General features: G+C 35.4%; 1 protein-coding gene across 5 annotated transcripts in view; it reads left to right on the top strand.

The window, feature by feature from the left end:
• Positions 1–27,080, top strand: part of LOC129906644 (phospholipase D2) — a 186,939-nt gene that overhangs the window by 134,468 nt on the left and 25,391 nt on the right. For all 5 annotated transcript variants that reach the window (XM_055982478.1, XM_055982474.1, XM_055982476.1 and 2 more), the window contains 3 exons: positions 17,047–17,357; positions 17,423–17,548; positions 17,598–17,838. In XM_055982478.1, coding sequence (XP_055838453.1) covers positions 17,047–17,357; positions 17,423–17,548; positions 17,598–17,838 — 678 coding nt within the window. The remainder of the gene's footprint in view (positions 1–17,046; positions 17,358–17,422; positions 17,549–17,597; positions 17,839–27,080) is intronic.

Consider the following 27,080-nt stretch of genomic DNA (forward strand, 5'->3'; position numbering starts at 1 on the left):
CACAAAGAAGAAGGAAATGCATCCACCAACATTTGATGGACAAAGTTCTTGGTCGATCTACAAGAAACAGTTTGAGGCAGCTGCAACAACAAATGGCTGGGATGACGAAGACAAATGTATAGCGCTGACTCTTGCTCTTAGAGGTCCTGCTGCTGAGTTGTTACAAACTTTACCACCAGAAAAGAATGGTAACTTTGACGCTCTTGTCCAGGTCATTGAAAAACGCTTTGGAGATGGCCATATGCAGGAAGTCTTCCGCGTCCAACTCAATACAAGAGTCCAGAAAAGAGGAGAAACTCTGCAACAACTCCAAGCAGATATTGAAAGGTTAGCTCATCTGGCATATCCGACAGCAGGAGATGACATTATCAATCAGTTTGCGACAGAAGCCTTTATACGTGCTGTATCTGATATAAATCTTCAGCGAGCAATTCGAACAGCTGGAAAACGTTCCCTTCCTGAAGCATTAGCGTTTGCACTGACTATGGAAGCAGCAGAACAGGCTTCTCAAGGCGTTCATCGGGTAAGAGAAGTTTCAGTGGAAGAATGCTCTTGTCAAAAACTCGCATTCCAAAGAAACCAGAGGGACGGAGCTGCTCGATGCTGGAACTGTAACAAGACAGGACATCTCCAGCGGCAGTGCAGATTGCCACCAAGAAGAACTGCTTGCCCAACACTGTGGAAACAGGAATATTGCCCAACAACAGGTAAGCGATACAACCAACGCTCATCCTCAACTTGATTCCCATTCGGGAAACGAGAGAACCAACTTCGAGGGGCAGAAGCTGGTTTCTGGTATCGATGACCCCAGAACCACAATTCAAGTCTCACAGACTAAACGAGACAACAAAAGTCTGACAGTGGAGGCGACCATAAACAACAAACAACACGTGGCTACAATTGACACCGGTGCCACCGCCTCCATTGTACGAAGAGACTTGGTGAAGATGACATGGCTACATAACACCAACTGGGGGTCAATTCCCGATCTGTGAAAATGTGAAGTGATAAGTTTTATCACGTTTTCATAATAAATTCGATTCTTGATTTTTGAAAGAAATAAAACAAATGTCAAAATCTTTTCACATGATAAATTTATTTATCACAACCCAAGATTCTTGTGAAAACAAATAAACAAATAAAAAACACAATTAAAAATTTTAACTTTAACCCGGATTCGAACCTAGGCCGGTAGAGTAAAAGGCAACCTCCTTACTCACTAGGCTAAATCGAATTTCTTTATTTTGAAAACTTTTGTTCATATAAGCTATTTTCCTCAAAAATTAAAGTTTTTTCATTTAGTACTTTTTAGTACACATTGAGTTTGAGAATCGCATAAAGGGTTGCCTGTGAAGTGATAAAATGAAAAAACGTTTTGAAAATTGAAATGATATAATTTTTATCACTTCACAGTTTCACAGATCGGGAATTGACCCCCAGCTACCGTCTGAAGACCGCCACAGGAGAAGCAGCAAGAGTGTACGGAGAAGTTCGTCTTACGATCCGTGTAGCTGAACTAGAGTTTTCACATGTGTTTTTGGTGGCAGATATATGTGACAAGTGCATCATTGGAATCGACTTCATGAAGGAGCATGGAATCATTTTGGTTATAGGTAATCAAGTCCTGAAATAAAGAAATGTAGAGATTCCAATGGTATATGGCAACGAAAACTCGACAACAATTAGAACTGTCATCAAAGAAGACATGTGCCTGCCTCCTTCTTCAGAAGTTTTTGTGTGGACGAAACTAAAGGGGAATATTGGAAGCCATCGATACCTCATGGTTGAGCCAGAAGTTGAACAAAGTTCCCAAAACATCATCATCGGGAAGACTCTTGTGGCACCAAAGAACAACATGGTACCTGTACGGATACTTAACATCAAACCGTACCCAATCAAGCTTAAGAAAGGAGAAGTTGTTGGGCAATGTGAATCTGTGGCCGCAATAACTAAGATCAACGAGGTGGATACACAGATGACTATGAACTCGGAGAAACTAAAGAAACAAATTCTCAAATCAGACAACTTGAGTCAACATCAGCTTAATGTTGCGGGAAGGCTTCTTCATGAATATGCTGATATCTTCTCTTCACCCAGCGGGCAATACGGCCGAACACAACTGGTGCAGCATCGAATCGATACAGGAGATGCTAGGCCGATTCGTCAACCAGCAAGACGTCTCCCGTTGGCCAAACAAGGTGAAGTTGAAGAAATGATAACAACAATGAAGAAAGACGGGCTAATCGAAAATTCCAAAAGCCCCTGGGCATCACCGGTAGTTCTCGTCAAAAAGAAGGATGGAAGCACTCGATTTTGTGTCGACTACCGCAGGCTGAATGATGTGACGAAGAAAGACAGCTACCCACTGCCAAGAATCAGCGATACTCTAGATGCAATGGAAGGAGCACAATGGTTTTCGACTTTGGATTTGAAGAGTGGCTACTGGCAGGTAGAAATCCATCCAGAGGATCGGGAGAAGACGGCTTTCTCCACAGGGAATGGTCTGTGGCAGTTTAATGTCATGCCGTTTGGGCTATGTAATGCCCCAGCTACTTTTGAGCGTTTGATGGAGTGCGTTTTGAATGGATTAACCTGGAAATCTTGCCTAGTCTATTTGGATGATGTCATCGTTTACGGAAAAACATTTGATGACCATTGTGAAAACCTAAAGGCTGTATTCCAGAGGCTACGAGAAGCACATCTTAAGTTGAATCCAAAGAAATGTGCACTTTTCAAGACCGAGGTTAAATATTTGGGGCATATCATCTCATCCCAAGGAGTGAAGACTGATCCTGAAAAAGTTGACACTGTGAAGAACTGGCCAACCCCTCAGGACAAGCATCAACTTCGGAGTTTCCTGGGTCTGGCAACGTACTATCGACGATTTGTGAAGGATTTTGCGAGAGTCGCCAAAAGCTTGCACCAACTTACGGAGAAGGGTAAACCCTTTAAATGGTCAGGTGAGTGTGAGAAAAGCTTTCAGGAACTAAAGCTGCGGTTATGTGAAGCTCCTGTGCTGGCCTATCCGACTCCAGGCAAACAATTCATCATTGACGCAGATGCAAGTAATGTTGGAGTTGGTGCTGTTTTATCGCAAGTTCATGACGGAGAAGAAAAGGTCGTTGCGTGACCAGAAGGGAACTTCTAGCTCTAGTATTGGCAACAAAGCACTTCCATAAGTACATCTATGGACAGAAGTTTCTTCTTCGCACAGATCATGGTGCGCTAAATTGGCTTTTGAACTTCAAAAATCCAGAGGGTCAAGTAGCAAGATGGATCGAGATACTTCAGACGTATCAATGTCAGATTCAACATCGAAGAGGAAAGCTTCATTCAAATGCAGACGCATTATCTCGGCGCCCGTGCAAGCAAGACTGCAAGCATTGCACACGACTAGAAGAAAAGGAAGTTGTCGCTGTTAGAAGAACGAGAGCTGATCCCATTTGCGGCTGGAGTAATGAAGAACTCAGAATGGCCCAACAGGAAGATTCGGACATCGAACCCATCCTTGCATGGAAGGAACATCAAGAGAAACCAGAATGGGCCGAAATCTCCGACCGAAGCCCCACTCTAAAAGCATATTGGGCACAATGGGACTCACTTGATGTGCAAGAAGGGCTACTCAGGCGTAAGTGGGAATCCGCAGATGGTAAATCCTATGTAATGCAGCTAGTCGTACCTCAGTCAAAGGTAAATGATGTTCTCCGAGAGATGCACGGTGGAATTTCTGGAGGCCATTTAGGCATCAACAAGACGCTGGAAAAGCTACGACAGCAATTCTACTGGTTACGTATGAGAGAAGACGTTGAAAAGTGGTGCCGGAAATGTTATACTTGTGCCGCTAGCAAAGGACCAGCTAGAAAAATACAAAGCAAGATGCAGCAGTACAATGTGGGTGCACCTTTAGAGAGAATTGCAATAGACGTAGCAGGTCCTTTTCCCGAAACCAACAACGGAAATCGATACATCCTTGTAGTGATGGACTACTTCAGCAAATGGCCTGAGGGATTTGCCATTCCAAACCAGGAAACCAAAACAGTTGTGGATAAGATTGTCTTTCATTTAGTGAGCAGGTTCGGAGTAGCCATGGAACTTCATTCCGACCAAGGAAGGAACTTCAAATCTAAGATCTTTCAAGAGGTTTGCTCACTCCTTGGCATCAAGAAGACGCGAACAACACCGCTTCATCCACAATCTGATAGGATGGTTGAGCGATTTAACAGGACACTTAAGGAACACCTGTCAAAAGTAGTCAATTATAATCAACGAGACTGGGACCGACATATTCCATTATTCTTGATGGCCTATAGAAGTGCAACACATAGTTCTACTGGACATACACCATCGGAAGTCCTATTTGGCTCAACAATACGCCTGCCAAGTGAAATAAAATTTGGAAGTGTTCCAAACGAGCCACATGAAATGGATGAGTACGTAGATAACCTGAAAGGAACATTGGCTGACATTCACCAACGGACAAGGACATATATAAAAGCGTCTAGTGACAGGATGAAAACAAGATATGACGCACGAGCGACAGCAACAGGGTTTCAAGAAGGAGAACTTGTGTGGTTTTACAATCCCCACCGACAAAAGGGACTATCACCGAAGCTACAACAAAACTGGGAAGGCCCTTACACAGTAATAACCAGAATTAACGACGTAGTTTACCGTATACAAAGAGGGGTAAGAGGCAAACTAAAGGTAGTTCATTGTGACCGTTTACATCGTTATAATGGTGAAAGAAGCAATGGACTTGTTCGGGGCGAACAATCCTAAGAGGGGGACAATGTAACGATGAATTACTGAACTACTTTTAAGATAAAAGTCTGAACACACTACCTACTACTGCAAAGGTAGAAATGTGAACGGACCTTTAGTAATTAAGAAAATATTCCACTGAACACATCTCAAAATATCCCACTGAACACATCTAAAAATATCCCACTGAACACATCTAAAAATATCCCACTAAACTGGAAGTATGAAGTGCCCCTTCCTGGAAAGGAAGTTTCGAGAGGCAGGGACGAGACAGTTTAATCTTGAAAGTGAAAGAGTACAGTACAAAGTGAAATAAAGTGTTGCGAATTGTTAGTAGTAAATAAAGTGATTTAAAAGTGTGTTTGTTTGAGCGAATAATAAAAGTAAATTGAGTTGAAATAAAAAGTGTTCTTATTTGAACGGAAATATAAGTGGAAATTAAATAAGTTTTATTGTGAACCCGGAATAAAACATTACAATATGCATACTTAAACACAAAATATAGCATTCGCTTTTGCCGTCAGCCAGAACAAAAAGAATAGTTAGGTAAAATATTTATAGTATTTTTATGTTAAGTTTTTGATTTTGTTTACAAGAAAATTTTGAAGTAATTAGAGTTACATAATTAATATGGATTCACGCCTATATACAGGGTGATTCAGGAGTAATGTGCCAAAAAGCTAGAGCGTGTAGGTTGGGTCGAGACAAGAAAAAAATCGTATAGGAAGGGGGGTCTATTCCCCCTCGTTTAGCGGGGAGGGGCAATTTAAAAAAAAATTGACTTAATTTGGAAAAAAAATTATTAAAAATCTACGACTATACCTACAATATATGTATATATAGTCCAAGAGCCCAGAGCAGATTTTGGGAGTGGAGGTATAACCGAAAATAGGTCATATTTATGTGTAGGTAATATGTAGCGTCCTGATAAAGAATTCGAAAGTCTGGCAGGTATATTTCACGTTTTCTATGGTTTATGGGGAGTTGAAAAATGCATTTTTCCGATTTTTGTGTCGAGTATATAACCACTTTAATTCATATAGAGCCGATAGAGGGCGATACCTTGATTCCAAAAAGTTCGGTCCCAGACGTTTTATTAGCGGCATTACCCTTGCCAGACGGCCTTGAAGATTCCCGAATTAGCGATAGTATAGTGTTATACCTTTTTGTTAAGCCAAAAACCTAAATTTCAAATCAAGCCATTTTATTGCATAGTTTTTAAAAAATTAATTTTCAAAGTTAAAATTTTGAAAAAATTTGTTCAGTCTATAATAAATGCCAAATATCTATGATAGAAAGAATCACGAAAAGACATTCGATGAGAAAGCCGTGTTAAAACAGTAAAATCTGTTCTTGAAAAAAAAGAGGCAGCTTCAAGTACCGTCAAAAAATATGGAGTAAAATGAACCCCCATTGTCCCATTGAACCAAATATTCAACAGTAAACACTCAGGCTCTCAAGTTCTTGAAAAACAACGAGAAAATGAGCTTGCGAATTATTAAAAAAAAATATTCATATCTTCATCATGGTCTAATTCTGGATATGCACGAAAAATTTCTTTATCAATACGTTATTCGCAACCAGATTGGCCATCCATCAAATTGGGTTTGGGATAAATTGACAGCAAAAGTTTGGCTGCAAGGATTTATCCGTCGAAATATAAGTTTTCGAAAGCCGGAACAAAGAAGCGCATCTTGTCAGCAATTTACCGTTTATGGGTTCTCTTAAAACTTAGGAAATGTTTGCTGCAAGTTTTTTTTAGTTGGTCCTGAAAGAATCTATAATTTGGACGATAATATAATTACAACAGATTTAGTGTTCCAAAAGATAATTTTCATTTTCAATCTTAGATTACTTGCCCATATATTAGCTCAGAAATGCAGGGCTGAAAACCACTATTTCCCAAGTCGCTTCTGCACTATTATGGTTGCAATAGTGAACGTAGTTGGTAATTACAATAATTATAATCATGTAACTCCAGTATAAAGGACGTAACCTACATTTCTCAAAGATTCTGTTTCCGGACCAATTTCTTTGTAAGCTGAAAGTGGTTGGATGAATTACTGAATATCAGAGATCGAAAGTAAAGGTCAACTTTTTCGTAGGTCTTTAAAATAACGCACATTTATTGAGATTTTTATCTACGATCCCTTGATAACCGGTTTATTCACAAAGTGGATTTTTTGGTTTCCGTCAGTGGGAAACTTTTATTTTATTTTTTTTTTTTAGGTTTTGGTCAACAGGTGACTTTTATCGCTGAGAGAAAAAAATAAAAGTCTTTTGGTTATTTATAATCAGTATTTACAAATTTACGCGGTAATGTACATCCGTCATTTGTTGACGTCATCTGAATTCAATTTTGTTGCATTGTTGGTGATTTTCCAATGTTGGAAACTGCTCAAGATGGTGAATTATAAAAAGTGAATGCGAAACATATTTGAAGTTTAAGAGAAGGAAAAAAATGTCAGTTTTTTATATTTTAATACTTTTTATTACATTATAGTATTTTTTGTATTCAAAATAGGGTTTTCACTTTTTAATCCAAAAATAGTTGAAATTAATAAAAAAAATTATTGATAAACTCTGTAATAAAACCGCAACATTGAAAAACAATTTATTTTTTATATCGAGAATGAAAAACTCCAAAGCTTGTCCCAAATCTATGACAACATTTTTACCCGTGTAATATTTTATTATTTTTCTGCAGTTCAGCATTTTTTCTTTTCAGCACATTTCAACTCCCATCTAAAGATTCCACTATTTTACTTGCTCTATCGGGAAAGTATTGGTTTCGCGTGGACACAAAATTTGAGGCTTTACTCATGATTATAGAATTCTGAAAGTTGTTTTTTTTTTTTTGTTTTGTTTTTATATCTCGCTTAGAAAGTGTAGGTACCTCCCGTAAAAAAACGGTAATAAAACTGCATATTTAGTTTTTCTCAAAAAAAGTCAAATAACAAAAAAAAATTTCATTTAACAAAATTTTGCCCTCTGCTCTTCCCCAACATCAACAAAATTTCTTTAAAATTTATGTAGAGGCAGCTCTTGAAATCTACAAGTAAACTAACATAAAAGTACCTTGAACTCCAAGAGCAAGTACCTACGTTCGTCGTGCATTTTATTACCTAAATATATCGTATTTCTGGGTAAATCCATAACAAGTGACATTTTATTATTTATATGTTTTATATAAAAAAAAACAAAAAAAAGAGCACTATTTATTATATTAACGGTTGGTTTATTTTCAATGATAAAAGTTTTAGGTTGACTTTAAACTTTTATTTTTTACAAAAAAAATCAACCAATGAGAGTAATTTTTAAAGTAAAAAAATAAACCTCAACCAAAGACCTAAAAAAATATTTTTTTAAAAATAAAAGTCAGACCAAGACCGAATGAAAATAAAAGTCGACTGTTATTTTTGATCTCTGCTGAATACTGATCTCATTCCGAATGTTTTGGAGCATACTTGCTAAACACACTCGTTGTTCAATTTAAGATCCAACTATGGTTTTATTGAATAATCACGTGTCTTATTGTGGACTCGCTTTTTTAACTTTTTGCACATAGAATAGCATAATTGTGCCCTTAATTATGAAAGTGGACTAAGTCACTCCTAAAAATGGCATCAAATCTAGCCTAAAAATAATTATTATTTAAAAGGTAAAGTTTATTTGAAAGCGAAATTGCAGTAAGTAAACTTCTTTATTGCTCCTCTAGTGATTTTATAAAACAAATACAATTAAATCGCTATAACAAAATTATTATGTAAGTTTTTCTTCAAACAATGCAAAAAGTGACTTAGTCCACTTTCATAATCATGGGCACAATTATAATATCATTTCACTTCACACCATCTAAGAATGACCATTTAATAGTATAAGATCCGGCAGCATATTTGGGCAGTTTTGGTAAAACCGAAAGTCGAGTGTGTACATATCTAGATATGCCCCACAGCATGTCAACGCAAAATGTCTGGCAGTGATCTTTTCAGCTTTTTCTTGCTAGACGCATCCAAAGTGCAGTAAAAAATCAACTTTTGGCGTTTTGGTATAACCGAATAAATGATACACCAAAAAATCATAAAAAATCCCCTGATTTCAAGAATACCAGAAGTATTTTTTTCAGCTTTCCCCCCGCCAGACTGCTTTAAAGCATTTTGAAGTGCATTTTTCTAATAAAAAACCCAATAACTTATTTTCTGTTAGGTATAACCGTATGATGGTAACAAATTAATATTCTATGTCTATTCTGGGTCTAGAAAATAAAAGTTTTAGCCAGCAATTTTTCAGCCTTCCCTCTGCCAGACGCCCTTAAGGGTTTCCCAAACAGGTTTTCTCATACAAAAAAAAACCTAGTTTCTGTTTTTTTTCTTTTAAAAATTGAAATAATATATATATATTTTTTTTAAGAGTAACCGTATGATGGCCAAATATTAACATTCTATGCTTTTTCCTGATTTATAAAATGTAAGTTTAAGTCAGTTTTTTTTTCTGTCTTCCCACTGCCAGACGCCCTCAAAGGTACCTCAATAGTACGAGAAAGTTAGATTTTGTCTGGTAAAAAACTCCGAAATGCATTTAGAATTCAGGGCTCGAAAGAGCATCAAGACACGAGTCTAGAACCACATTTTGTACAGTCGCACCAAAAGTCATTTGGCCGCCATTTTGTTGTATAACAAACTTGAAGATAATTTAATTTTCTACCATATATGTTACGGTACATTTTTCGATTATCCCTTTGGTTTAAAAGTTAGGGTGGTTTTTTTGAAACACGTCAAAGGGTGATTTTCTTATTTTAGTCATATCTCTTTAACTTGAGCATTTTTTTAAATTAGTTCGTATTGTTCGATTGTAGATCTTTTTATTTTCTTCATTTTTTACATTATTGGTTTATTGATTTGATAGACGGTTTTTGATTTGTAGGCAAAAAACTTCAAAAAAAATTGAAATTTTTGTATAGGGACAAAGGTTCCTACTAATACAGGGTAATTTGCATAAGGTGTAATATTTCAATTCAATTCAATTCAATTTTATTTCGTTTACTAACACTGTAAGATATAATATCTTATAAGCTAGAGAGAAGCTATTATTACAAATATATAAGGATAATACAAAATAGTTAAATAAAAAAAAATTTTCAAAAGTAAATTAAGTTAATTTTAAATAAAGATTAAACATTACTTGTTTGTAGGTTACTTGTCTGTTCAAACGTTTTAAGATGATAGATAATTTTTAATTTCTTTCTTCACTTTTCGCACATCTTCGATTCTTCTGATATCGCGTGGAAGATTATTCCATAGACGAACACTATTTATAAAAAACTGACGTTCCGATGTTAAGGATGAGTATCGTAGATGTATGAGTTGATGGGATCTACTCGACGAGGCCATTTGTAGTCTTTCATACAGATTAAGATTAAGATTAAGATTAAGATTAAGATTAAGATTAAGATTAAGATTAAGATTAAGATTAAGATTAAGATTAAGATTAAGATTAAGATTAAGATTAAGATTAAGATTAAGATTAAGATTAAGATTAAGATTAAGATTAAGATTAAGATTAAGATTAAGATTAAGATTAAGATTAAGATTAAGATTAAGATTAAGATTAAGATTAAGATTAAGATTAAGATTAAGATTAAGATTAAGATTAAGATTAAGATTAAGATTAAGATTAAGATTAAGATTAAGATTAAGATTAAGATTAAGATTAAGATTAAGATTAAGATTAAGATTAAGATTAAGATTAAGATTAAGATTAAGATTAAGATTAAGATTAAGATTAAGATTAAGATTAAGATTAAGATTAAGATTAAGATTAAGATTAAGATTAAGATTAAGATTAAGATTAAGATTAAGATTAAGATTAAGATTAAGATTAAGATTAAGATTAAGATTAAGATTAAGATTAAGATTAAGATTAAGATTAAGATTAAGATTAAGATTAAGATTAGGGTGAGAGGTGGGAATAATTCGCCTTATCACTGCGGCCTCTGATGGGCCTATTGTGATGTCCTCTTTTTAGAGTTCACGTAGAAATCCTGAGTTTAGAAAACTTAGTATGTTTTTGGGTGAACTAGCGGCAATGTTTTCCGCTTCGAGATAATACCCTCCGAGGTGACGTCGACGTGTATTGATTAAGCAATTACAGTGACACAATAGCCGTTTTTTATTATCACTTGATCCATATAGATCATTAATTAAAATGTATTACAACAACTACATGAGAACTTGCTTTTCATCAGGATCACGAGGCGTGATCTTGCTTTTCATCAGGATCACGAATCGTGATCTGGCAAGATCTCATGTAGTTGTTGTAATACATTTTAATCAATGATCTATATGGATCAAGTGATAATAAAAAACGGCTATTTTTTTTATTATCACTTGATCCATATAGATCATTAATTAAAATGTATTACAACAACTACATGAGAACTTGCTTTTCATCAGGATCACGAGGCGTGATCTTGCTTTTCATCAGGATCACGAATCGTGATCTTGCAAGATCTCATATAGTTGTTGTAATACATTTTAATCAATGATCTATATGGATCAAGTGATAATAAAAAACGGCTAATATGTGTTCTGCTGTTTCTTCGTCTTCGTTACACATTCTGCAGGTATCGTCTTGTGTAATGCCCATGGTCTTGAGATGTTTTTTTACTGAGCAATGTCCAGTAAGGAAGCCTGTGGTTATGCGAATCTGACTCCTGGTGAGTTTGAGGAGTTGTTTCGTTCTGGCGTGGGAGATGTTTGGTATAAATTTTTTGGCTTGTCTGTTACCTTCCGTATGCGTCCAGTAATGATTAGCCATATCTCTTAGCCATTTATTAATGTAATGTTTTGCAGTGCTTGTTGGTCTGCCACAGAATGGTCTTGGCATCATGAATGTAGATGCGGAACCTTTTCTGGCTAGTGTGTCTGCTATTTCATTCCCAACGTGACCGCTGTGACCAGGTATCCAAATGAGTTGAACTCTGTTTGTACTGGCAAGCTGGTGTAGAAGTTGTATACAGTCCCATACCAGCTTTGAGGTGACTTCATTGCTCCTAAGAGCTTGGAGTGCGGCCTTGCTGTCAGAGAGAATATAAATTTTTTTGTTTATTACAGCTCTGTTTAAGTTTTCTCTGAGGCAGAGTTCAATTGCGAATATCTCTGCTTGGAATACGGAATTGAAGCTGTCCATGCTCTGGTGCAGATAAGTTTTGGTGTTCATTCCGAATACTCCGGCCCCAACACCTTCATTTGTTTTGGAGCCATCTGTGTACCATACATGAGACTCGCTATTGAAGATGGGTCTGTTCTGTTCCCATTCATATCGTGAGGGGAATGTGACCTTATGGTTTTGGGTGAAGTTATATCTTGGGAGACAATTGTCTACTAGAGATATTTTAAGTAATTCTTCCCTATTTAATTCAGTGAGAATATCAGAGTGGATTATCTTGGAATTAGAGTTATCTTCTGCGATGAGCCTGTAGCCGTTGACCATGGCTTCTTTCTTTAGTAGGAGATGGAGTGGTGGTAGATCTGTGACAACTTCTAACGCTGCTGTGGGGGCTGTTCTCATTGCTCCTGTAATATTTATACAAGCTAGTCTTTGTAGTTTATTGAGCTTGGCTTGTACTGTTTTTTGTTTTGTTTTATGCCACCAGACCGGTGCAGCGTATGTTATAATTGGTCTGGCAATGGCTGTATAGAGCCAGCGAGAGATTTTGGGGTTGGCACCCCAGTTTTTACCAGTTAGACATTTGCTGGTCCATAAGGTCCTGGCTTTGTCAATGGTTTTCTGTATATGAGAGTTCCAGTTGAGTTTTTCGTCTAGGGTAACCCCTAGATATTTAACTTCCTTTGAGAATTCTATCGCTTCACCGAAAAGAGTAGGCTTTATAAGTTTGTGTTTATTTCTTTTTCTGGTGAAGGCGACTATGGTACTTTTTTTAGGGTTGACATTAAGTCCAACTTTAAGGCACCAGTTTGCGACTATATTGAGTGCTCTTTGTAGAAGATTCGAGATCGTGTCTTCGAATTTACCTTTAATGAGGATCACAATGTCGTCAGCATAGCCCTGAACATAAAATCCAGCATTGCTAAGTATGACAATCAGTTCATTAACTACAATGGACCACAGAAGTGGGGAGAGAACCCCGCCTTGAGGGCATCCTTTTGCAGCTGTGATTCTGATTTTGTCATTGCCCAATGTGGCATTAATTTTTCTGTGACTGAGCATATGTTGAATCCATCTGCATGTGGTAGGATCTACCCCTGTGCTGAGGATGCAGCGTTGTATTTGAGCATAATCAGTGTTATCGAAAGCACCCTCAATGTCTAGGAAGCAACCTATTGCAGTCTCTTTGTCGTTAAGGGATTTATCAATCCGCATTGTTAATTCCTGAAGAGCAAGCGTGGTTGATTTTCCTGGCTGGTAGGCATATTGGTTGTTGTGAAGAGGTGTTGTTTTCAATGGCCCGTCCCTGATATGCCTGTCTAGTATCTTTTCCATTGTTTTCAGGAAGAATGAGGTAAGACTAATTGGTCTGAAGGATTTAGCTTGGTCAGTTGGTCTTCGTCCTGATTTAGGAATGAATTTGACCGTTACTTCTTTCCAGCTTGTTGGTAAGTAACCCCATGCGTAGCTTGTTCTAAATATGTTTATTAGCATAGGTGTAATTAACTCATTTCCTTTCTGAAGGAGTGCTGGAAAGATTCCATCTTCTCCGGGAGATTTATATGGGTCGAAGGAATTTATTGCCCATTTTATATTTCCCTCATAGAACATATCCCTTGCTCTTTTCCAATCCTCTCTGTTTGGTCTGGTAAGCCTGAACTGGGGAGAAGGACTAGATAGATCTGAGGGTATGACTACAGAGTTTGGAAAGTGAGTGTCCGTAAGGATTTGTAACGTATCTGGACCATTTTCCGCACGCGTGCCATCCGTGTTTTTTAAGAGACCAATATGATTAGTGTGCTCTTTAGCGAGAATTCTGTGGATGCGAGCGCTGCTTTGTATATCAGATAGATCATTGCAGAACTTTTTCATACAGATAGTGGGGTTCATGCGTCAGCAAGATATCAGAAAACAGAAATAGGGTACGAAGCTCCAGAAAACTGTTAAAAGTCATGTTGAATAGCCTAAATGATAATGCTGAAATATGTTCATATCTACGTTTACCATATATATAACGAATTAAGCTGTTGAAAGCAACATTTAATCGACGCTTGCTTTCAAAACTGCACGAACTATATATTTCACACCCATAAGTAAGAATTGGCACTATCAATGTTTTCACCAGCATAATTCGAGTTTTGATAGGGGTAAAAGACTGAGTCGCCCTAAGGGATCGTAAAGCACCATATGTTTTACCAATAACTGCATTTATATGATTATCCCATGTTAGACTGCGATTAAAGAGAATACCCAGATTTCTAGCTGTCTCGGGGTATGGAATTGGAATATTGTTTAGTACAATCAAAGGAAAGTAAGATAAATCTAATGGTTTTCGTGAAACGACAAGACAATTTGATTTTAAAGGGTTTAATAAGAGGCCATGATATTGAGACCAACGTGAAATGCTCTCCAAGTCTTCGTTTATACAAGCAACGTGATGTTCAATGAGACCAACTGGACAGCTAAGGTACAACTGCACATCGTCAGCGTACATACAGATATTACAATACCTTACAATGTTAGGAAGTTCGTTGATGTATAATGAAAACAAAAGAGGGCCCAAAATTGACCCTTGCGGGACTCCCCTTGTAGTTGACAAAAAGTCAGATAAATTATTATTTATATCAACTGCTTGCTTTCTTCCACTTAAATATGATTTAATTAGTTTTACAGCACTGCTTGAGAAACTAAAATCATTGAGAAGTTTGTTGCACATAACAGAAAAATCTACGCAATCGAAGGCTTTGGAAAAGTCTAGTAGAAGGTAGAACTAGAAACGAGACTTTGTCCTCATCCATCGACTGTCGCAAATCTTCTATTACATTTATGAGCGATGTAATACAGCTATGTCTCTTACGGAAACCAGATTGCTTTGGTGTTAATAGATTCGTTTGATTTAAATACGCATTCATTTGTTTTTGTAATACACTTTCAAAAACTTTTGAGAGGTAATGCAAAAAGGGATACGGGTCTAAAATCATCCATTTTAGAATTTTTCGGGATAGGAATGACTTTAGTAAGTTTCCATTGATTAGGATATTCACTTGTTGTCAGAATGAAATTAAATATGTGAGTTATGTATGGTAAGAGTATCGGCAAAATAACTTTTAAAAATAAGGGATGTACCTCATCAATAAAGACCTAAGGCGTGTAGGTTGCACTCAGACAAGAAAAAAATCGTATGGGAGAGGGGGTTTATTTCCAAGATGGAATAATATAATTGACAGGCCCATTAATTGCTTAAAGCACTGCTAACTTTTGACAAAAAAGATAATCGCAGATGAAAAATAAGCGGTTCTTAAAATGTTTATTAAAAATTGCGCTTTTGCATAATTTGAGCGTTTAAACCAGCAATAGAGATATTATATTAATATTTGATCATCTTATGGTTACTGTTAACAAAAAAAAGTTATTTGGTTTTTGAGAAAGAAAAACCAGAAACTAGTTGTTTTTTAATGAGAAAACATGTTTGAGATACCTTTGAGGGCCTCTGGCAGGGGAAAGGCTGAAAAGAAACTGGCTTAAACTTTCATTTTCTAAACCAGGAATAGACATAGCAAATTAATTTGTTACCATCATACGGTTATACCTAACAGAAAATAAGTTAATAGGTTTTTTATTAGAAAAATGCACTTCAAAATGCTTTAAAACAGTCTGGCGGGGGGAAAGATGAAAAGAAAACTTCTGGACCCACATTTTTGAAATCAGGGGATTTTTCCTGATTTTTTGGTGTACCAATTATTCGGTTATACCTAGCGAATCTCCAAAAGTTGATTTTTGATTGCACTTTGGATGCGTCTCGTCTGGCAGAGGGAAGGCTGAAAAATAGTTGGCTTAAACTTATATTTTCTAGACCTGGAATAGACATAGAATATTAATTTGTTACCATCATACGGTTATACCTAACAGAAAATAAGTAATTGGGTTTTTTATTAGAAAAATTCACTTCAAAATGCTTTCAAGCTGTCTGGCGAGGGGAAAGCTGAAAAAAATACTTATGGTAGCCACATTTTTGAAATCAGGGGATTTTTGTATGATTTTTTGGTCTATCATTTATTCGGTTATACCAAAACGCCAAAAGTTGATTTTATACTGCACTTTGGATGCGTCTAGCAAGCGAAAGCTGAAAAATATCACTGCCAGACTTTTTGTGTTAACATGCTGTGGGGCATATCTAGATATGAACACACTCGAATTTCGGTTATACCAAAACTGCCAAAATATGCAGTTTAAAAGGCTGATTAAAAAAAAAAAAACGAGAATATTAAAAGCGGGATATATAATTAGTAGGATATATAATTAGTATCTTTCGAACTGAAGGAACCTCCTATATCATGTTGACACCTCTTACAAAGTAGGAGCTTCGTCACATTTGCTGCGTTTTGTTATCACCAATGATTCATACACGTAGAAGTAGAATCGGTGACCATATATCTGGAAGCGAAACTCGGGACAAATTAAAAATACGGGACACGAATAAAAACCCGGGACAGGCTATAGAAATACGAGATAGCCTCGGGTAAACCGGGACGGATGGTCACCGTACATATAAATCATGATCAAAAAATAAAACGATCAGGATCAATAATATTGATCCATTGGATGCAGATTTGTATATTCATCTCTTTTTCGCTCATGTTTGTTTTTTATTCAATCCATGCTCAATTTCATATTTTTCTCCTTACCCACATACAAAAGACATCTCCTTATCAAATTGGAGCTAATTCTTGGTTCAATGAAAATGATCACGTGTTGTTTTTGTTTTACGTGAAAAATTGATCTTTATCCAGATGAAGATGAAAAATATTATCAAATAAATAAAAATAGTCCTAAGCCTGCATAGCGTTCGCTAAAATTATCAGCACATCTTCGAAATAATGTAAAATAATTGGTTTGAAAACCAAAAAAATTGTATGCTTTTATTTTCCTTCATATTCAAAAACTTCAATGTTTTGTAAATCATCATAACAATGTTTAAGTTTTGAGTTCTTGGGGAGGGGGTCATAAAACCATAAAGACCGTTTTTATGGCGACTCAACAACCAGTGAGTCCTAGAAAGAATATTTTTCTTAGATCTCAATCACCTTTTAACTAAACAGATGCATACAATAATTTCAGTCTTTTCCGTACCTGATACCAATGTCCTACTCACACTTCAAAGTAAATCCAAGCTTGTTGAAATCAAAGCTGAACAATGTTACTTGTCAGATTTTGAGAAGTGTCTCGTCATGGAGTTGTGGCTTTATAGAGCCTGATCTAGTGGAACAAAGCATTCATGATGCATACATTCAAACAATCACAAAAGCTCAACATTATGTATACATTGAGAACCAGTTTTTTATTACAATGCAACTAGGAGTGAGTGGAGCCAACAACGTTAAAAACCAGATTGGTGAAGCATTATTTAAAAGAATAGTTCGAGCTAAGAAGTATGTTTCAATTTTTAATATAATTTTACATTATTACAAAGCAAACTTTTTTATTTTCAACTAAGAGAGCAGAAAACTTTCCGTGTAATTGTTGTTATACCTTTATTACCCGGATTCGAAGGCGATGTTGGAGGTTCCACGGGAATTGCAGTTAGAGCTCTAACTCACTGGAACTATGCTTCTATTTCAAGGTTAGTCTTAAGAAATAAATGACTGGGTTTATTTTAATTTTTATTTCAGGGGGAGGGCGTCAATCTTGACTCGCTTGAAAGAAGTTGGGGTTGATAACGCTCATGAATATATTTCATTCCACAGCCTGCGAACACATTCTCAGCTTAATAATATACCTATCACTGAGCTTATATATGTACATTCTAAGTTGTTAATAGCAGATGATCGTGTAGTAATATGCGGATCGGCGAATATTAACGATAGGTCAATGATTGGCAAAAGAGACTCAGAAATTGCAGCTATTATCACGGTAAGTTTTAACTTTAATAATGTTAATCAACCAAATAACAAAACACTTATGAATATTTTAATACAAGTTGTCCTATGAAATTGTATTTTGATCTTAATTAATTTTTTATACTACCTTTTATGTAAGGGCTAAAGGCCCCAGCCCATAGAATCCGTTGCGTCCGTTCCGTCGAAGTTTTTGACTGACAGCTCGATAAAATACACACGTTCTTATGGGAAGCGACCCATAAGCGACGGATCGGACGGAGACGGACGGTTTCGACGGAAGAAGTTGCCCAACTTTCTACTTTTTCATCCGTCGTATGGTTTGACATTGGTTGTCAACAATAGATCTGTTCAATTTTCTGTTTTAGAGTGCACACCGGGAATTTCAGAACTAAATGAACTGCGCTCTTTTCTTCTCCGATTTTATGAGTTGTGAACTTTCAGTATTCATTAGTGAATTAATTGTAATAAAAGTTACATTTAATGATATATCTAATAAATTATATCGATTAAATACTAAAATTCCGTTGTAGAGCTCAATTTTACTATGCCAAAGTCATATCTACAAATGATAATCTGTTATTAAAAATTGTTTTTAACTGAAGAGCAAGTACCTACATGAAATCTAGTCGCGCATTTTATTTTATTAAAAAAAAGAACAACAATAATAGTTAAAAATTTCTTGCATCAGAACTTCCTTAGTGCACATTCAGCGATAAAATATCGAACACACCTCGGAGTTTGAAGTAAGCTGTCAAAAAGCAATCCGTCGTACGACGTATTCTATGGGTCACCCCTTTCTGTCCCAAACTTCAACTTCAACGGATGGATTGACGGAACGGACGCAACGGATTCTATGGGCTGGGGCCTTAAGGGATACTTAAAATTTTACATAAACGAAATAAGAATATAAATGACATATGACTTGGGGCTTGCTTCAAGGAATCTGACTTAGTTTTAAGTAAGCTAATTCGAGAAAAAATTTTAATAATTTATTAAATCCAAAGTATGAAGAGGGAACTAATTTTGAAAAAAATTTATAACAAATAATAAGCGGCGGCCGTCGAGTTACTTAGCTCATAAGGTTAGACGTTAAAATTGGTGTCAAATGAAATATAAGTTGATACTGAAAACAAAAAAATAGGGTTGCCACTTCTAAAATGGGAACTTCCTTGTGGCAACCCTATTTTAAAGGAAAAATCACATAACTAATGCGTTCATATCTTTGTTGTTTGGCCAGACACAAAATTTTTTGAAATGCCAAACTAAAGTCAAAGTAGTAAAAAAAAATAATAAAATTATATATAGAACGTAACTCTACAAATGTGGCAAACCCATTCAAATGAAAATAACATTGAAAAAAATCTTTTTTGAACAAAACAGTATACATTTTTATGCACTAGAAAGCTAAACTATACACAATATTTTAGATAATACTCTCTTATATCTAAAGAAAATGCCTCGCAAATGCAGACAAGTACTCGGCAACCCTATTCAAATGCTAAAAAACACTAAAATCACTTGTTTTTAAGCCAAAGTGTATAATATTTGATAGAGTTAAAGCTTAAAGGCTATAACATGCATAATATTTAAGCTAAAACTTTTTTCTATCTAAAAAATGTCGGATGCCAACTCGCAAATGCAGACAAGTACTCGGCAACCCCTTCTCAAATGCTAAAAAACACTTAAATCACTTGTTTTTAAGCCAAAGTGTTTAATATTTGATAGAGTTAAAGGCTATAACATGCATATTATTTAAGTTAAAACTATTTTCTATTTAAGAAATGTCGGGTGCCAACTCGCAAATGCAGACAAGTACTCGGCAACCCTACTCAAATGCTAAAAAACACTAAATAACTTGTGGCGTGGCAAAATCGCATCGTCACCTCCTCGCGGTGCCCGCTGGATATCCAACTAACGACGAGCGTTGGATCCATTCGATCCATGAGCTGAGTCACCTTAGTTATCTTTTGAGGAACTAGGAGCAAAAGAACAGAAATATCGCTCTGAATGCATCAGCTCACGATCAAATCCAAGAGTCAGCGTCTGTACCCTGTGGGGCGGCTGAATATAAACTATGGATAGAAGTAACTGACCTATTTATGGTACGAACCAAAGTTAAAAACTTATGGCAATGAACAAAACAAATAGATTAAATACCCCAGGTGGCAACCCAGTGAAAGTGGTAAATCCACTCTCTTTAGAGGTCGGTCCTATGGATTCTGTGGAGGACCAATTATTGCTTATAAATATTGAGAAACGGAGTTCAAAGCTACAAAGAACTCTCCCAAACAAATTTATTCCAGGGGTTACATCATCGACAACCCCAAACAATTCTATTGATGTTAAACACATCAGCGAAAAAGGGACCAAGAACAGTGGAGAGATCGACATTACTGATCAACAGAGTTCCCAAATCATCAGTTTGGCTTTAGAAATAAACATTCCACGATAGACCAAGTTCATATAATAACGGATGTAATAGAAAAAGCATTAGAAGAAAAACAAGTATTTTCAGCTATAAAGGATCTTCCCAGGAAGTACAAAATATTAAAATCGTACATCTCAGATCGATTGTTTAGAGTAAGGTACGATCAAGAATATACGGAATTGTGTACCACAAGGAAGTGTCCTAGGTCCTACCCTGTATTTACTATACACAAGGGATGTTCCAGTTGGTAATCACACCATAATGGCTTCATTTGCAGTTGATACCGCAATTTTGGTACCCGACAAATGTGTCTCTAAGGGAGCAGTTAAACTACAAAATGCCGCCGGCACAGTGAAAGCTTGAACCGAAAAATGGCGTATCAAACTCAATGAAACAAATTCTTCACATATAAAACAATATTCTAATATTCATTCATAATCAAGCTGTACCTTACGCCAATACGGCCAAATACCTTGAAATGACTTTGGATGCAAAGCTAAAGTGGAAAGAGTACATCAAAAAGAAAAGAGAAGAACTAAACTTGAAATATAGAAAAATGTACTGGTTACTTTGTAACAACTCTGATTTATCAACTCAAAACAAAATAATGCTGTATAATCAAGTACTAAAGCTTGTTTGGACCTACGGAATCCAATTATGGAGCTGTACAAAGAAAACAAACACCGAAATCGTCCAAAATAGGAATAGTTAATGCACCTTGGTACATAAGAAATAGCGATCTATATCGTGACTTACAAATAGAAATGGTTACAGAAGTTGTTAAAAAATGCGCTGTATCGCACAATCAGAGACTGCAGGTCATTCTCATTCTGAAATGGAGTCCGTCTTGAATATAAGAAACCATGTTCGAAGATTAAGAAAAACCAAGCCTCATGAGCTTATGGTCTAAAAAACATGGGAAAGTATTAAAAGTTTAAACCTCCCCCTAAGTGATTTTACAAAGTTAAGAAAGAAAAATCTGATGTCGATCTTTCAAGATTGGTCCTGATAAAGAGGTGGTTTTAGTGGTTAAGAGTCCCAAACTACTTGGTGTCGAATACTGTCAAGTGTCTTTTAAAGATTTCCTCCTGTCAAAAAAAAAACTTGGTTTTTGGCCAAAGTGTATAATATTTGATATAGTAAAAGGCTATAACATACATCATATTTTAGCTTAGACTGTCTTCTATATAAAAAAAATGTCGGTTGCCACCTCGCAAATGCAGAGAAGTAATTGTCTTGTCTGCTTTTGCGAGGTGGCGCCCGAAGAGAGTCTTAGTTAAAACATGATGTGTTATAGCTTTTAACTCTATCAAATATTATGCACTTTGGCTAAAAAACAAGTGATTTTAGTGTTTTTTAGCATTTGAGTAGGGTTGCCGAGTACTTGTCTGCATTTTATGAGGTGGCTCCCGAAATTTTTTAGATCGAAGAGAGTCTTAGCTAAAACATGATGTATACAATAGCCTTTAACTCTATCAAATATTATGCACTTTGGCGAAAAAAACAAGTGATTTTTGTGTTTTTTAGCATTTGAGTAGGGTTTCCGAGTACTTATCTGCATTTGCGAGGTGGCACCCGACATTTTTTAGATAGAAGGGAGTATTGTCTAAAATATGGTGAATAGCTAAGCTTTCTAGTGCATAAAAAGTTATACTGTTTTGTTCAAAGAAGATTTTTGTCAATGTTGATTTCATTTGATGGGTTTGCACATTTGTAGGGTAACGTTATTTATATTGTTTTATTATTTTTTTCTACTGTTTTGACTTTTGTTTGGCATTTCAAAAATTACTTTATCCGGCCAAACAACAAAGATATGAATGTATTAGTTATGTGACAATTTTTCCTTTAAAATAGGATTGTCACATGGAAGTTCCCATTTTAGAAGTTGCAACCCCATTTTTTTATTGTATCAACTTATCTTTCATTTGACACTAATTTTAACCTCTAACCTAATGAGCTAAGTAACTCGACGGTCGCCTCTCTGACTGTAACGAAAATAATCATAAAAGAATCACAATCTTTGGCGCAGTACCGAAGCTACATAAGCGGGACAGAGGACCCAAATAGAAAAGTTAAAATCCTGAGAACCCGCGAAGCTTGCCAATTGGCAATTTACTGTTCACCTAAAAAATTGTTGACATTGAAGTAGGTCAGAGCACCTTAAAAGTCAGTGTTGCCAGTGACAATTGGATAGGAGAGAATGGTGGGTCGGCAGCAATACTACCTTACCGTGCCAGGAATATTTAGATAGGGAAAGTGGAATGGAGCCATCCACCACCATTCAACACCACAGATGACGGACCACAGAATAATATTTTGTTCTCAATCTACACATACACGGTCATTTATTTTGAAATAATTCACATGCGCACTGTCTCTGTTTGTTTTTCGTGTGTATTTGAACATACATGTCAGATTCACTTATGCGCCGAGTGACTGAGATTGCTTTTGCTTATGTTTGCTTAAGTCAACGAAACGGAGCTAGACTCCATTATGGCTATTCAATAGAGCGTGTGTGTATTTCCACGTTTGCTTATGAGCGCATTAGCTAGCTTATGTCGATTCGGGCCTTTAGGATGTGTTAAGTCGCCAAGCAGGCGCCCATGTGACCAGTTTTTCCGGGTCCTCTGTCCCGCTCACGCAACTTCGTTGCTCGGCTTAGGGTATGAAAACATTAGCCGTTTTTTATTATCACTTGATCCATATAGATCATTAATTTAAATGTATTACAACAACTACATGAGATCTTGCTTTTCATCAGGATCACGAATCGTGATCTTGCTTTTCATCAGGATCACGAATCGTGATCTTGCAAGATCTCATGTAGTTGTTGTAATACATTTTAATTAATGATCTATATGGATCAAGTGATAATAAAAAACGGCTATTAACATCATATTTTAAGGCGTCCCACAGTTTTAAACCCTAGTGCGCTGATGAATGGAAACGAAATGAAAGGCAATAAAAAATCACACACGAAAATTTTCATTATGCTCTTCGATTTAGAGAACGTAGTTCTTGCAACAAAATTGACAAAAATGTAAATGATAATTAGAAGAAGCCTTCATATTATGTCCCGCACAATAATTTTGTCGGAAAGACATTTGTTTTTGTATATAGGTAATATTTAAAAATATTGCAGTTCTGGGTACCACAGGGGAATATCTCCGATACATGAAAAGGGGCAGTGGCATGCTTGCTTTCAGCTCGGCTTAGCTCGAAGGATGAGGGCGGTTCTTGCACCCTTTCTGAGTATCTCCCTTACAGCAAACAAAAAAAATCATGCCGTGTTATGAAAACTGGGATAGGAAAGTTGGATAGGGATTACCTAATTGAGGATTCAGGATAAAAAAAAAGACTAGCATATGCACAAACTAAGATACCTGTGTCACTGCCTGAGAGAAAGGGCGCCGCACTTGAAAATTCCCACAAAAAAATATATTTCTACACCTAATTCTAATCTCCTAACTAAACCCTAATCTTAAAAACAACTCTTTAAAAGTAAACAGGGTGTCCGGTAGAAAATGGATAAGCCGGAAATGGCTGATAGGTGCACTTTTGACTGTTCTGAAACCAAATAGAAATAGTTTCTAGAGCAACCAGTTTAGAATATATTAGTTTTTTTTCGTTCAGTGTACTTTAAATTTCATCATCTCACGTTTTCTTGAATAAATTTTATAAATTTCTTATTTTTATAATTTTCTACAATAATTGGCTCACTACATATGAAGTTAAAAGTTTTTATAACTGTTGCATCTTTTCTTTAGAAAAAATTTGAAATTTGTTTTTCGATGCAAAATGTAAAAAAAAATTTGTTATGAAAATTTTCAAACACCTGTGCTTATTAGGAAGTTATTGGTACCAAAGTGCAAAAAAAGCCTATTAATTTAATAAATTATTTTAACTGTAAAATCTTTAGTTTTTCACATTGCTGCCACAAATGCATGGATTCCATCAGTTTTTTTAATCAGTCATATTTTACAATAATTCTTCTTACACATAACTATTAAAAAAGTGTTATAACCGCTGAACAATGGCTATAAAAAAATTATTTAACTTTTTTTTAATGCAAAGTAGAAAAGGATTTGAAGCTTAAATAAAGTGTTTTAACTTTATAAGAAATCAGCACTTTACTACTTCTAAAAACGCAAATTCAGTTCTGAAAGTACAAAAAATAAATAATAAGCCCTATCACTAATTCCATCGTAATAAATCTCCACACGGAGCGCAACGTCCCGATCTACGACAAGCTGTCATCACTAATTCCGAGTGGAATCGAAAAAAGCTTTGCCGCATTGAAAGCTTTCTAACTCGTTTTCGAAATAAGCTGTTTAATAGTAGGAGATCCCGCCATAGGACGACCTACCCTCATCGTTATACCAGTTGAAAGTTATATTTTCTGAAAGCTAGTGTCTAAGGAAATAAATTGCACATGGGTTGCCTAGCGATATCCTGTCAAGGCATAGGGTTGCCAGGCCTTAAAGTTAATTTTTGCAAATTTTTGAATACGCGACCCTGGATTTTTAAAAATTTGAAGTTTGAGTAGGGTAAACAAAGGTGAATTTAGAAAAAGGGCAAAAATCTATTATCTAAACAAAACGTGATAAAAATAAAATTGAAATTGAAATCGATAGATATTATAAATATATGAAAGCCACACATACAAATAAAAAATGTAAAAAATCTACAACTCGAGATATAGTCTTTTTAGAGTCACGACACTCAAATTTGATATTTGAGAAATAATTCACCAAAAATCAGAATGAAAGATTTTTTAAATAATTTTTATGTGATAAGTTAGGAAAAATAAAATAACTTGACACGTATCTGTCAAATTTTTAATATTACTTACCGTTTTTGCATATTGATTTTTTTAAAAAGTACTTATTTTCATATTTCAGCATATTAAAGGAAAAAATCCCGTCATAGGTAGACCTATCCACGTCGTTATACCAGTTGAGAGTTATATTTTCTGAAAGGTAGTGACTAAGGAAATAAATGGCACATGGGTTGCCTAGCGATATCCTGTCAAGGCATAGGGTTGCCAGGCCTTAAAGTTTATTTTTGCGTATTTTTGAATACGCGACCCTGCTAATATTGCAAGCCAAAGAGTTATAAAAGAAATATTCATGCCTATTACAGAAGACGCAGTGACTCAGTCACCGGGAATCACTTCCCCACCGGTGGCTTCGGTAATACGAAATCTTGTGAAAGTGACTCTCACTCCCGCCGCAGTGCATCTGCGTCTTCGGTAATAGGCATGATTATGTCATAGGAAATTTAATTTAAAAATTTTAATTTTCAAAGGTAAATTTAGAAAAAGGGCAAAAATCTATTTATAGATAGAAATAAAATTGAAATTGGATTCGATAGATATTAAAAGAACATAAAAGCCACACATACAAATAAAAAATGTAAAAAATCTACAACTCGAGATATAGTCTTTTTAAAGTCATGATACTCCAATTCGATATTTGAGAAATAATTCACCAAAAATCAGTATTAAAATTTTTTTAAATATTTTTTATTTGATAATTTAGAAAAAATAAAATAACTTGACACGTATCTGTCAAATTTTTAATTTAACTTACCGTTTTTGCGGGGGGATTTTTTAAAAAAGTCCTTATTTTCGTATTTCAATATACTAAAGGAAAAAATCCCGTCATAGGACGACCTATCCACCTCGTTCAGGATTTTTAGAAATTTGACATTTTAGAAGGGGAAACTGAGGTAAATTTAAAAAAAGGTCAAAAAGCTATATACTTAACAAAGAGTGGTAGAAAAAAGATTGATACTGGAATCGATAGATATTGTTAAATTATATAAGTCACACATACAAACCAAAAATGTAAAAAATCTGCTACTCGAGATATGGACGTTTAAAAGTCAAAACCGTGAAATTCGATGTTTGAGAAATAATTCACCAAATATCAGCACGAAAGGTATTTGAAATAATGTTTATGTTATTAGAGAGCATAAATAAAATAACTTGACTTGACGTATCTGCCAAATTTTTGATTTGACTTAGTTTTTGGTTCCTGTGTATTTTTGAAGAATAACACCGAAACAGTGAAATGAATTGTAAAAATCTGTAACGTCAAAACGGAAAATCAGTGCAAAAATACTTGGAAAAAAATATATTCCTTGCATGTGGCAAAATTGGATTGTGAGGATGGCCGAGCAGTCTAAGGCGCTAGACTTAAAGAAAAATATTTTGCCTGCATAAAAGGTGTCTAAGAGGTCTGGGGTTCGATTCCGGCTTCGGGCAAGACTTTTTTTTTATTTTTTATCTACATTTTAAGAGTTTTAAAATTTTGCAGTTATAAATTGCAGTAAATTTAGTAATAGAGCGCTAGTTAGTAAAAGAAGGGATTAATTTTGTTACTGGTAAAACCACATTTAAGGACGTCTTTAAAATTTGAGTTGTCATCTATCTAAATGCGTATTTAGCGATTGATTTATTAGTAAGGCCCATGTTAATAAATATTTTATAAACATTCTAATGGAATTAACTTTTTTCTTTTATTTCAATTGGCTACAAGAATTCCTATCGAACCAACTTAACATCTCAGAGAGCCTTTGAGTTTTTGCATTATTTGTTGTTTTTGAACTTTAAAATAAAACAAATTACCTATAATTTTTAACTAACAAAATTGTAAATTACTTCACACTACATGTAAATAACTTTCATTTTACATAAATAAAACTGTTTTCATTCAGACTCTGACACAAATATTCTGTCGTAGAAAAAAAGGGTTCCATTCCACTCGAATTCACTGATTCCTGTTTTTTATGAATTTCGAAAATCGTAGAACTTTTTCCACTCC

Source organism: Episyrphus balteatus, chromosome 1, assembly GCF_945859705.1.
Source record: "Episyrphus balteatus chromosome 1, idEpiBalt1.1, whole genome shotgun sequence".
Classification (NCBI taxonomy): domain Eukaryota; kingdom Metazoa; phylum Arthropoda; class Insecta; order Diptera; family Syrphidae; genus Episyrphus; species Episyrphus balteatus.